General features: G+C 39.9%; 1 protein-coding gene across 3 annotated transcripts in view; it reads left to right on the forward strand.

Annotated features, from left to right (window-relative positions):
• The window catches only part of SKIC3 (SKI3 subunit of superkiller complex), a 98,371-nt gene that overhangs the window by 49,426 nt on the left and 35,009 nt on the right, over positions 1–13,936 (forward strand). For all 3 annotated transcript variants that reach the window (XM_055429426.2, XM_055429424.2, XM_055429425.2), the window contains 5 exons: positions 2,614–2,707; positions 6,369–6,446; positions 8,543–8,667; positions 10,018–10,141; positions 13,541–13,759. In XM_055429426.2, coding sequence (XP_055285401.2) covers positions 2,614–2,707; positions 6,369–6,446; positions 8,543–8,667; positions 10,018–10,141; positions 13,541–13,759 — 640 coding nt within the window. The remainder of the gene's footprint in view (positions 1–2,613; positions 2,708–6,368; positions 6,447–8,542; positions 8,668–10,017; positions 10,142–13,540; positions 13,760–13,936) is intronic.

Raw genomic sequence — 13,936 nt, forward strand, 5'->3', positions numbered from 1 at the left:
CAGATATCATCTGTCGCTGACTATTGGCTTCAGCATGAGTGTGGATGAAGAATTTGAATCTCCTCATTCACTTTGACTCAATTTGGTTACCTTCTCCTTACAAGATGACTTAAAAATTTTTCAGGTATCACTCTGTGTGATTTTCATCTTATACTTTGAACCTAACCATCACATAAGATGTGATTATGCTCCACTTTGTTAAACAGTTCAATTAAGAGATTTGAAGGCTTGCTTCCCAGCACAAGTTAAGTAGTTCATAGTTCAGGTGCATTTATTTTTCCTTTGTACACTTCCTTTATAGTTACATGATGTTTTTTGACGTTAGAATTTCAAAATACTGCCCTGAAAGTGCCCAAGTCATCTTTTCCTTCTGGTTTCAGTTCAGTCGCTCAGTCGTGTCCGACTCTGCAACCCCATGAACTACAGCATGCCAGGCCTCCCTGTCCATCACCAACTCCCAGAGCTTACCCAAACTCATGTCCATTGAGTCAGTGATGCCATCCAGGCATCTCATCCTCTGTCGTCCCCTTCTCCTCCTGCCCTCAATCTTTCCCAGCATCAGGGTCTTTTCAAATGAGTCAGCTCTTCGCATCAGGTGGCCAAAGTATTGGAGTTTCAGCTTCAACATCAGTCCTACCAATGAACACCCAGGACTGATCTCTTTTAGGATGGACTGGTTGGATTTCCTTGCAGTCCAAGGGACTCTCAAGAGTCTTCTCCAACACCGCAGTTCAAAAGCATCAATTCTTCGGCGATCAGCTTTTTTTATAGTCCAACTCTCACATCCATACATGACTACTGGAAAAACCATAGCCTTGACTGGACGGACCTTTGTTGGCAAAGTATTGTCTCTGCTTTTTAATATGCTGTCTAGGTTGGTCATAACTTTCCTTCTAAGGAGTAAGCATCTTTTAATTTCATGGCTGCCATCGCCATCTGCAGTGATTTTGGAGCCCTCCAAAATAAAGTCAGCCACTGTTTCCACTGTTTCCCCATCTATCTGCCATGAAGTGATGGGACCGGATGCCATGATCTTAGTTTTCTGAATGTTGAGCTTTAAGCCAACTTTTTCACTCTTCTCTTTCACTTTCATCAAGAGGCTCTTTAGCTCTTGTTCACTTTCTGGCATATGGGTGGTGTTACCTGCATATCTGAGGTTATTGATATTTCTCCCAGCAATCTTGATTCCAACTTGTGCTTCCTCCAGCCCAGCGTTCCTCATGATGTACCCTGCATATAAGTTAAATAAGCAGGGTGACAATATACAGCCTTGACGTACTCCTTTTCCTACTTGGAACCAGTCAGTTGTTCCATGTCCAGTTCTAACTGTTGCTTCCTGACCTGCATACAGATTTCTCAAGAAGTAGGTCAGGTGGTCTGGTATTCCCATCTCTTTCAGAATTTTCCACAGTTTATTGTGATCCACACAGTCAAAGGCTTTGGCATAATCAATAAAGCAGAAATACGTGTTTTTCCGGAACTCTCTTGCTTTTTCGGTGATCCAGTGGATGTTGGCAATTTGATTTCTGGTTCCTCTGCCTTTTCTAAATCCAGCTTGAACATCTGGAAGTTCACGGTTCATATATTGCTGAAGCCTGGCTTGGAGAGTTTTGAGCATTACTTTTCTAGTGTGTGAGATGAGTGCAATTTTGCGGTAATTTGAGCATTCCTTGGCATTTCCTTTCTTTGGGATTGGAATAAAAACTGACCTTTTCCAGTCCTGTGGCCACTGCTGAGTTTTCCAAGTTTGTTGGCATATTGAGTGCAGCACTTTCACAGCATCATCTTTGAGGATTTGCAATAGCTCAACTGGAATCCATCACCTCCACTAGCTTTGTTCGTAGTGATGCTTCCTAAGGCCCACTTGACTTCACATTCCAGGATGTCTGACTCTAGGTGAGTAATCACACTATTGTGATTATCTGGGTCATTAGGATCTTTTTTGTACAGTTCTTCTTTGTATTCTTGCCACCTCTTCCTAATATCTTCTGCTTCTGTTAGGTCCATACCATTTCTGTCCTTTATCGAGCCCATCTTTGCATGAAATGTTCCCTTGGTACTTGTAATTTTCTTGAAGAGATCTCTAGTCTTTCCCATTCCATTGTTTTCCTCTATTTCTTTGCATTGATTGCTGAGGAAGGCTTTCTTATCTCTCCTTGCTATTCTTTCTAGTATACAACACTGAATTTTTTTTTTTTTAAATGTCCATAGAAACTGGAATAGAACCACCAAGATAATTTATTGCTAAATTTAATCAGGGAGGGTTTACGTGATTAGCCGATGTACCGAATTTCCTTATAATTCAGATGACTAGTTTTAACATGAGCTCTGATTTCAAATTGTTATACCTTTGAGCATAAAAATGTATTTAAACTTTGAAACATGAATAGAATCCATGTATAACTATAGATATTATTCAGTAATTTTAAAGAGTTCTAGAACGATCACTGGTATTTTATAGTCAAGGTAAACTCAACTTCTATTCTTAGCAATGCCCATGACCTCAGAAAATAATCTGCTGTTTTAAACTATTAAAAAACTTGAAAACAAGTAATGTTTTTACAGATACAACCATTACACACATATTGAGAAAAGATGTTTTTGGATTTCCAGAGAGAATTCAGAATTATGCTCCAGCTTTCACCATGTTGGGTTACTTAAATGAACATCTACAGCTGAAGAAGGAAGCAGCAAATGCGTACCAAAGGTAAAGGCTCCCTTAAATTTAAACGTGGTCCTTCTTGGTTAGTTGCCGTTTTTAAAATAAAGCCTCGTTTTCTTGAAGAAGGTACAAATAAACTATTCTGATTCCTTTCCTGACTTTTCATTATTTATTATTACTACATTTTGAGGGAGAAAAAATACAGGTCTAAATTTTCAGCTGTGTTTTGGTTTCTGTTGCTCAACCTGAGAGAGAAGAAGAAAAAACCAAACAAAAAACCCTCTCAGATTTTAGAAAAATCTTTCCATTTATAGTTTGTCTTGCTTTATTAAATATATGTATTTATTCAGATAAGAAGTGAGATTTCAGAAATGAGAAGATATACGTTTGTTTAAATCACTTTAATGTTGACTGTATAGTATTTATTCATTCAGTAAACATTTGTTGAGCTGCTGCTCTGTGTCACACAGTGTCCTTGGCCGTGGCAGTTTAGCAGTGAATTAAAACAAATGTAGGCTTAGTTCTCATGGAGCTCGTATTCTGGTGGGGGTGAGGTACATGGTAAGCTAATAGACATCTGTGATAGTAACAATTGCTAAGAAAGGAAATCAGAGAAGAGTAAAAGGCCAGACAGTGGAGGGGCAAACAGTGAATTTGAGATAGGTGTAAGAGGTAGGTTTCCTGAGCAGGCAGTTGAGGTCTGGCCTAGTTGAAGGTGGCCATAAGTCATTTGGTCCTCAGGGAGAGAGCCTTCCAGGCAGAGGGAATAGCAGGAGCAAGTGTTCTGAAGCTGGAGTGGCCTTGATGTTGGGGAAGCCAGGACAGTGTGCTCGAGAGAGATGACCCGCCCAGAGAGTGACGGGACATGAAATCAACCTGGAGTGTTTTCCTCTGCAAATTCACTGATCTTTGAATGAGAAACTCGCTACCGATCTCATGGGTACTGGATGGGAAGTTAAAAAAAACACCGGAATGCCTAATTTCTGAGGTACATCATTGCCCTAAATCAGGAGAAACCTGTCAGATGAAAAACAGTCGAGGTATCCCAGATGCTTTGCCTTCCTTGTGTGGCTCTCTGTAGTTCACAGAAGTGGTCACTAGATGGTACTGAAAGCTGTAGTTATTTTGCCAGGTGTATGTGGGGAGAGGTGTATGTGGGCAGAGAGGAGTGTGTGTGTGTGCGTGTAGGTACGTGTGTATGTGTGGAGGTGCGTGTGTGTTTGTGTGTGGAGGTGCATGTGTGTGTGTGAAGGTGCGTGTGTGTGGCGGTGCATGTGTGTGTGTGTGGAGGTGCCCATGTGTGTGTGGAGGTCCGTGTATGTGAATATGCGTGTGTGTGTGGAGGTGCGTGCGTGTGTGTGTGGAGGTGCGTGTGTGTGGAGGTGCATGTGTGTGTGTGGAGGTGCGTGTCTGTGTGGAGGTGCGTGTGCATGTGTGTGTGTGGAGGTGCATGTGTGTGTGTGTGAGGAGGTGTGTGTGTGTAGGTGCGTGCGTGTGTGTGGAGGTGCATGCATGTGTGTGGAAGTGCGTGTGTGTGTGTGGAGGTGCATGCATGTGTGTGGAAGTGCGTGTGTGTGTGTGGAGGTGCATATGTGTGTGGGGGGAGGTGTGTGGGGGGGGAGGTGTGTGTGGGGGGAGGTGTGTGTGTGTGTAGGGAGGTGTGTGGGGGGGCGGTAGGTGTATGTGGGGAGGTGTGTGTGGGGGGAGGTGGGTGTGTGTATGGGGAGGTAGGTGTGTGTGGGAGGAGGTGTGTGTGGGGAGGTGTGTGTGTGTGGGGAGGGAGGTGTTTGTGGGGGGAGGTAGGTGTGGGAGGAGGTGTGTGTGGGGAGGGAGGTGTGTGTGTGGGGGGAGGTAGGTGTGTGTGGGGGGAGGTAGGTGTGTGTGGGGGGAGGGAGGTGTGTGTGGGGAGGTGTGTGTGTGTGGGGAGGGAGGTGTGTGTGGGGGGAGGTATGTGTGTGTGGGGAGGTGTGTGTGTGTGGGGAGGGGTGTGTGGGGTTGAGGGGGAGAGGTGTGTGAAACCCACAATTCTATTTCTGTCACCATTACAGTAAAGTTACCAGTAAAGAAAGTGTAGACGTTTGATGGACTACAAGGAGCAGGATTTTTAAAGAGAAATATGCAATGCTACGTCGCTTCAGTCTTGTCCAACTCTGCCCTCCTATGGACTGTAGCCCACCAGGCTCCTCTGTCCATGGGATTCTCCAGGAGGGGTTTGCCGTGCCCTTCTCTAGGGTATTTTCCTGACCTGGGATAGAACCCTCGTCTCATTAGGTCTCCTGCATTGAGGGGCAGTTTCTTTACCTCTAAGTGCCCCTTGGGAAGCCCTTAATAGATGGAGAGGTACCCATTCCCTTCTCTGGGGATCTTCCCGACCCAGGGATCGAACCTGGATCTCCTGCATTGCAGGTTGATTCTTTACCATCAGAGCCACCAGGGAAGCCGAAACAGAGAAACTAGGAAGCTTCAGATTGCTTGCTTCTTTTTTTTGGTATACATTTTAATCACAAATATTGTGAGTCTAGCGCTGGTTATACTTTTGTCTAAAATGGCCACTCCACAGTCACCTAGGCTTCCCTTGTAGCTCAGTTGGTAAAGAATCTGCCTGCAACTCAGGAGACCCCGATTTGATTCCGGAATCCACTGGAAAAGGGATAGGCTACCCACTCCAGTATTCTTAGGCTTCCCTTGTGGCTCAGCTGGTAAAGAATCCACCTGCAATGAGGGAGACCTGGGTTGGATCCCTAGGTTGGGACAATACCCTGGAGAAGGGAAAGGCTACCCACTCCAGTATTCTGGCCTGGAGAATTCCATGGACTGTATAGTCCATGGGGTCGCAAAGAGTCGGACACGACTGAGCGTCTTTCACTTCACTTCACAGTCACCTGGATATACACCAGTCTTTCTTGACTTATCACCACTCTTGTATTTGAGACTTGAAATTGCAAATTGGGTATTTAACCACAGGTGTGGTTTTTAATATGACAGGTAGTTTGCTGTTACTATTTCTCTAATACTGTCTTGTTTTTCATGTAATATCAGAGGCATTAAATGCTTCTCTTGGATATTTCTCCCTGGATAATCTTTAAACAGAAAAAAAGAAGAAGAAAGTATTGTTAAGTATCCAACTCCTTTAGTTGTTGAGACATTTTCCTGCTTGCCCAAAGGGGACTGAGCATCAGAATGTAAAAATAAGGGCTGTCAGCGTGTTGTGTTTATCCTAAACCTCTCGGGACTCGTGATGACTGGTTCCCTTCTCTGAATTCAGGATTGCCTGAATGTCTTCCTGTGTGTAACAGGTAAAGGCACATGAAAGCACTCAATTTCCTGATTTCCTACCTCAAACTGCTAGTGTATAAATAATTTTAAGAGTGTACTATGTAAATTCTATGTACTTCAAACATGTCAAAACTTTAAAACATCGACATAATTGTTGCCCACATTTAGATTAAATTTTTTGAAATATTTAAAACTTAAGTATGAAAAGTGATTTCACATATTAAGAGACTATTATTTTCCTAACAATCTAAAATCTATTAAGTGCTTTTGTGGTACCAGTTTAATAAAATATGAATAAGCTATAATGGAACTAGTTAATTAGTATAATTAAATGAAGAAAACAAAAATCTGTAGGTTGTTAAGGAGGAAGAGTGAAAGAATGCTATTATTGCACGTAGATAATTTTAAACACTTTGTCCTTTTTTTAAAGGGCAATTTTGTTGTTACAGACTGCAGAAGACCGAGATGCTTATAATGTTACAGTAAGAAATTATGGCAGATTGTTATGGTAAGCATACTTTTCCCCATTACTTTTATGAATCTGTCAGGTTTTTCTGGTGGAAGCCATGGAACTATTGAGTGATGACGACCAATTTCCAGAAGAGTGGGACGAGTGTGAATGAGTAGTGATGACATCCACCCAGGGTGATCATTCCTGCTGTCCCAAGCTGTGTTACCAGTTTCCTGTCCCTGTGATGATACCCAGCCTCAGTGTCCTTTGTGAGGAGCAGTTTTAGAACCGAGGGTTGTGAACTAGACAGAAGAGGTAGTTACTCTTTCTGATAGCAGAAGCCTAGTTAATTGGAAGTGGATTACATTTATTCTGATTTGATGTCTGTTCTTAAACTGAGAGTGGGATTAAGGGTCCAGAAACCCTTTTGAGATAGTATATAGAAATTTTTGTGTGTGCATTTTGGGGATGGGGAGGGAGCAGTGTAACTTTCTTTAGATTCTCAGTGACTTCTGACTTTGAAAAAGATTTTTTAAAAAGGTGGGAAACCAGCTGTTTCAGAGGATAGAATTAGGTCTGGACAATAGAGTATTGATGGGAGAACAGTTTTGGGCTCAAGTTGAGGAGACCTCAAATTGAGAGCTGTCCCCAAAATTGAGTGTTCCTGTTTGAAACACCCTATTTATTAAACCTATAGTTTGGTATTTTGGAATTAGTACCTACTCTTTTTAAGGAGCTACACAGTAAAAATCAGAGGTAGCCAGTTCTTTTATAATCATGTAACTGAATCATATCTGATATCTGTAGATAGAAAATTTTCCGTTTTGATTGTTTTTAATTCCTTTGAAATGTGTGTTTAGGAGTTGATAGAACTCTGTCACTTCCAAGATTTTGTTGTTAGAAGCTGTATGGAACAAAGTATCTGTTTTCTTTACTTAGATGTTTCATATAATGTAACTATTTTAGAAGAAAATTTATACCTCCCATTAAAAATAGGTAATCTGATTTCTTTTTAATTTGTTTTATTATATAACATATTAATATGCAAAATACAGTAATAGAGTATGGAGCATAATTCAGTAACCCTTCAGATATAACAGATCTTAAAATTCTGTTAAGAGGCTTCAGGTTTCTTTAAAAAGAAAAAAGTTACAAATAAACTTGAAGCCATTGTGTCCTTCTCTAGTTTCATTCTTTTCTCTACAAAAGTAATCAAATGTTTGAAGATAGTGTTCATTAAAAAAATATTTTTAAAACACGTGTGTATCCATAAACATCTAAGGTAGTCCGCTTCCCTTCATTAAACATTTGTCAATATTTGAGTTTGATTTTTAAATTCTTTTAGCTTCATAAAATTAATTTTAGAAGCAAATATTGCCCATATTTTTAGCTCCCAGCTACTCCTCCATGATTAAAAAGATTTCAAAAAGCATGTTAAAAATAGAAGCAAGCTTCTGAATATAGTGATAGATACCAGAAATAAGAGTCTCAAAGGTACAGTGTGTCTATTCCAGGTGTTGGCAACATCTCTTCATTTTTAAATAAACAAAAGGTTTTTTGTTGTTGTTGTTATTAAAAGGCATTGTACTTTAGTGTTAAATATTGCAGTTTTTACTTTAATTCATATTAAATACAGAGAAGATAATGTATGATTTTGTCTGTGGCATTTTAGTGTATCTATATGCCCTTCAAAAAAAATGGATGTGCATATAAACAGTTTACACAAGGCTGAGCTTGATTATGACTTGCTAAACTTCTCAAAGATGCTAGACCCATGGTCACAGGGTAATTTTTAGCTAATCTATTAAGCCTAAAAATTATTATAAAAGTCAGCTGGAATTTATTTTTATAACTTAAGAGTTTAATTCAAGTTTGTTTTTTTAAAAAAAGACCATTTGTAGTTCAGCAGCACTGATCATTTTCACATAAAATTTCAAAGAAGCAAAGTGTGAAGTTAAATCCCTCTGGTATATCCTATTTGAAATAAATGATGTGCCTTCTATTTTAATCTAAGTCTTTTCTGCAGCTTTAACACTGAGAGATGAAGTAGGTTAAGTTGTTAAAAGAACCTTAGTATATTATATTTTTGTATTTTGATGATGTAAGCCAAAGTGATTTTTGATATTAAAAGTAAGTTATGTTTTGCTTCTTAGTTCCATTGGTGAATATGATAAAGCTATCCAGGCTTTTAAGTCAACACCCCTTGAGGAGTTAGAAGACATCATAGGTTTCGCATTAGCTTTGTTTATGAAAGGTCTGTATAAGGAGAGCAGCAAAGGTAAGTATGTTGCATAAAGCTAAAGCATACATCCTACTTTTCCAGAGCTGAGAATTTGAATCATAATGAGCTTATACACAGAAAGGTGTAATATTAAGATGGTGGTTGGAGTTGTACTGTTTATTAAAAATCTGACAAGAGACATGATAATAGGTACTTTTTATCTGTTTCTTCATTTAGTACATGATGATGAATAGTTCTTTTAGCAGTGTTATGAACTGAATGTTTGAGAAGGCAGTGGCACCCCACTCCAGTACTCTTGCCTGGAGAGTCCCGTGGATGGAGGAGCCTGGTGGGCTGCAGTCCATGGGGTCGCTAAGAGTCAGACATGACTGAGCAACTTCACTTTCTCTTTTCACTTTCATGCATTGGAGGAGGAAATGGCAACCCACTCCAGTGTTCTTGCCTGGAGAATCCCAGGGACGGGGGAGCCTGGTGGGCTGCCGTCTATGGGGTCGCACAGAGTTGGACATGACTGAAGCGACTTAGCAGCAGCAGCAGCAGTGGAACTGAATGTTACCTTTATTATTTAGATGAGGTAACTGAGACCCAAGATCACAAATGGCCTTCCCTGATAGCTAAGTTGGTAAAGAAGCCACCTGCAATGCAGGAGACCCCAGTTCAATTCCTGGGTCGGGAAGATCCCCTGAAGTAGGGATAGGCTACCCACTCCAGTTTTCTTGGGCTTCCCTGGTGGCTCAGCTAGTAAAGAATGTGCCTGCAATGCAGGAGCCCTGGATTTGATTGCTGGGTTGAGAAAATCCCCTGGAGAAGGGAAACGCTACCCACTCCAGTGTTCTGTCCTGGACTATATATATAATCCATGGGGTTGTAAAGAGTCGGACTGAGCTACTTTCTTTTTCACTGAAAGCAAGTATTTACTACTCCACAGTGTTTCCGTGTACTTTTCTGGTAAACAAAGACCTCAAACACTGTTTGTGATAATATATTAATATTTTGGTTTCTCCAAAAATGCTCCTTGAGCGCATTTTCCCATGTGTGTGTCCAGCCTACGTGTGTGTGCAGCTCATTGTAAGGACTGCTTAATGGAGTTGCTTGTCCACTTCTTTTGAAGATACTGACTCAGACTTGCCTATAGATTCTAAAGATGAGAATTGAGAAATATCACATAATAATATTAATGATATTCCAAGAATTACCTTGGAACCGTTAAACCAAGTTAGATTATTATACATTTTTATTCTGTTCACTTGAGAGCAAGGACATAATAAGATGTAATTTTAGTTTGACCTGTTTAAAAAATAGGATTAGGAAAGGAAAACTCCCATCGTTTGTCAGTCAGGATTACTTTTATATTGTTTTGTTTTTGTTTCCAATTCTATGTAACAGCGTATGAGAGAGCCTTGACTATTGTTGAATCAGAGCAGGACAAAGCTCATATTTTGACAGCTCTGGCAATAGCGGAGTATAAACAAGGAAAAATGGACGTAGCCAAGACATTGCTATTCAAATGGTATGTATAGTTGACATCAACACTCAAATGACCAGATACTTAAAAATATTGGGTTAAATTTGGAAGCAACGTAAAATGAATTTCTTAATGTTTTAGGAACTTTTTGGTGAGCGGAAGGGATAAGACCCACCTGGTTAGCTAGAGATCATGGCTTCATTCTTAATTCTGAAGTCATTCAGTTCTTCAAAACCATCCTGTACTCTGTATTATTTATTTTTTTAAAACAGTAATTGTTCAGCTGTTCTCTTAGGATTATAAACTTTTAATATAAGCAGTCATAACTGGCTTGTTTTCAGCCCAGTGGGTTCCCAGAGCGATTGTTCTTCCCCTTCCCTGTTCAGGTTAACCTGATAAAGTTAATTTAAAGTTGAGTCTAAAGAAAGTATATATACCAATATAACTTGTAACTGTTTCTGTATTTTGGGGATAATTTAATGAAGTAGTAGTCTCTGATATATGTGGTTGTTTATAAGGTACTTTCTGACTTTTTGAAAATTTTTTTGAGAAAGTGGATCTTAATTCCTTAAAAAGCAGTAGATGATTAAGTGTATGCTATTGGACAGTGGTTATCAGTGAGTGCTCTATTGGCGTTTTTAGTGGTACAGATCTTCATAGTACAGAAATTTTCCACCCCTTGCAGGAAGATCACATCCCTGTTTCCCATCACACTAATTGCTTTCTTCATTCGTTGTGAAAACCAAAAAAGTGCCTTCATGCATCTCCAAATTATGCTCCCCTACAAAGACAGGGGGGCAATGATTAGTGGTAACTAGGTCAGGATGACTTCTTACAGGATAAGCTTTGTTTTTGTTTATTCATTGTGATACTTTTGTTTCATCCTGATTAAAGAAATTTTCTTGCATAATGAGTAAGCAGTTCATTCTCCTTCTCTTAGCTATTTTGAGAAAACCAGTCAGAATTTAAAAAATCTTGTCACTTTACATGGGTACACTCATGTTCAGAAGACCCAAATTTGCAAATAGCTTGGGAAAAAGAATTAAGTGTGTGCTAAGTTGTTTCAGTCCAACTCTTCGTACCCCATGGACTGTAGCTTGCTAGGCTCCTCTGTTTGTGGGATTCTCCAGGCAAGAATACTGCAGTGGGTTGCCATGCCTTCCTCCAGGGGATCTTCATGACCCAGGAATTGAACCTGCATCTCTTATGTCTCCTGCGTTGGCAAACGTGTTCTTTACCACTGATGCCACCTGGGAAGCCACCAAAAGAATCATAGATGCTAATATATTGCTGCAAATTATCAAGGGCAAAAGTAACCCCAAATTAAATATGATTAATCTTGGGCTTCCCTGGTGGCTCAGCTGATAAAGAATCCACCTGTAATGCGGAAGACCTGGGTTCAAACCCTGGGTTGAGAAGATCCCCTGGAGAAGGGAATGGCTACCCACTCCAGTATTTTGGCCTGGAGAATTCCATAGACTGAATAGTCCATGGGGTCACAAAGAGCTGGACATGACTTGCTGACTTTCACTCACATTAATCTTGGGTTGCTGTGTAAAAGAGTAACCAAAACCATTTTGAACATTGGAGGAAGTGGAGAAAAATAATAGAATGTTATCTTATTCTTTTCTCATTCTCTTGTGAGGGAAGGCCTTTACCTCTTTTTTGTGTTACTGAATCCCCGACTAAGTTTATACGATCTGTGTTTCTTTGTTTTTGGTTCTCTGTGTGTTATCTTTCAAACTGCTCCCTTTCCTGCCCCTTGGATTCTGTTCTCTGACTTCCATTCCGTGAAAAATTAGAATTCCAGATCTTTATTGATCTTGTATGGCATTCGTCTGTTGGGAACTAAGCAGTGTCCTAGGTGCTTAAGGGGAATAGGCATATAAGGGGGAGATATCTGATTACCAGCATCGTAGAATTATGATATAAATAATTGCATGTAAAATCCATGGCACGTGGTACAGGACAGCTTGCAGGTACTGTGCATTCAGCACATGTGAGCCTAATGGGATATAGTCATTCCAGTAATAATTCAGGTTGTGTATGTTAATAAATATTAGAGTAGGTAGGGGTTTCTCCTTTTGAACCGAGACACAGATTAGAGTGTCTTCTTTTGTCGTTAGTTGTTGTTCAGCCGCCTGGTTGAGTCTGCTGTGACCCCATGGACTGCAGCACACCGGTCCTCTCTGCCCCTCACCGTCTCCCGGAGTTTGCCCACGTTCATGCCCATAGCATCAGTGATGCCATCCAACCGTCTCATCCTCCACTGTCCCCTTCTCCTTCTGCCTTCAATCTTTCCCAGCTTCAGGGTCTTTTGCGATGAATCGGCTCTTCATATCAGGTGGCCAGAGTATTGGAGCTTCAGCTTCAGCATCAGTCCTTCCAATGAATATTCAGGACTGATTTCCTTTAAGATTGCCTGGTTTGATCTCCTTGCTGTCCAACTTATAGTTTGGGTTATTTGTATTGATGGAAATGACTTACTAATTGATACTATTCATTTTTGAGTGCCTCCATTAACCTTTATGGTAAAAAAAAGTTCCTGTGGATGCTTTAAGTTTACTCCAGAGCTGCCCATGAAAATTCATGATTTTGAACCTGTTTGTCAAAGTCAGATTCTAAACAATTTATCCTCTCACCCCAACAATAGAAAGACAGTGGTAGGTGTGTGATATTTTGTAATAAGTATTTCTATTATATTTTGATGAATTTTCTTTAACAGATTTTTCAAAATTCCTTTGTTTTATTACAGTACACATTCATAATTATTATTAGAAGTTCTGTTAAGTTTGTAAAGAGCTCATTTTCTTCATTTAAATTAACAAGGATTCCTAACATTAGTGACTTCTACCTCCATAAAATTTCACAGTTGAAGAAGAAAAAAAAAATTGGATGCTTACATACAAAATTTAAATTCTCCTTCAATTATAAATATGCTTGCTTGGATTATGGTGGATATAGGTTGTATTTGTATTTATATATACTAGCTCTGGTTTCAAATACCACAGAACAGTAAGACAGAATGTTTTTGCAGTTGATAAAAATCAGATCTTAGATTAAGGATTTTTCTTTATTATTTATGCCTTTTAGAATTTTACTGAAACCAAAAGATTTTAGCAAAATTATTTTAATTATTTACCTAGAACTGTGAGACCCAAAGAGACTGTGCTGTGTATTTGTTTATAAACATAGATAAAATGACCAGAGAAGAAATTTGGCTACTGTTGCTCTGTGAAGGCCCTTGGTACCTTCTAACTGCTTCAGAAATTCAGGGAAGTTACGGTTCCTAGAAACCATGGAACTTAGTTTTATATTTATCATAAAACTGGGCCATAGTTTGGTGAATCTATAAATACACTGTTTTTTCTGCTGTTCAGTGTGTTCTAATAGTTACAGACTATTGTACTCATGGCTAATAGGCAATTAAAAATATGTTTACAGCTCTATCTTAAAGGAACCAACAATGGAAAGCCTTCAAGCCCTGTGTGCTCTCGGATTGGCAATGCAGGATGCTACGCTGTCAAAGGCTGCACTTAATGAGTTACTGAAGCACAGCAAACAGAACAGTGATTATCAGAGGAGCCTTCTTACTTCAGCCATCTATGCCCTGCAAGGCCGCAGTGTGGCAGTGCAGAGACAAGCATCCAAAGCTGTTCATAGGTAAATTCTGTACTTGTGAACTTGGGGTCCTGTTGTCCTTTATGAGATTGTCTTTGCTATTTGGACGTTATTAAGATTAAGTGTGTGTGTGCTAAGTCACTTCAGTTGTGTCTGACTCTTTGCAACCCCGTGGACTGTAGCCCACCAGGCTCCTCTGTCCATGGAATTCTCTGGGCA

This window comes from Moschus berezovskii, chromosome 8 (genome assembly GCF_049115385.1).
Source record: "Moschus berezovskii isolate FMDL1 chromosome 8, NW_MosBer_1.0, whole genome shotgun sequence".
NCBI lineage: Eukaryota > Metazoa > Chordata > Mammalia > Artiodactyla > Moschidae > Moschus > Moschus berezovskii.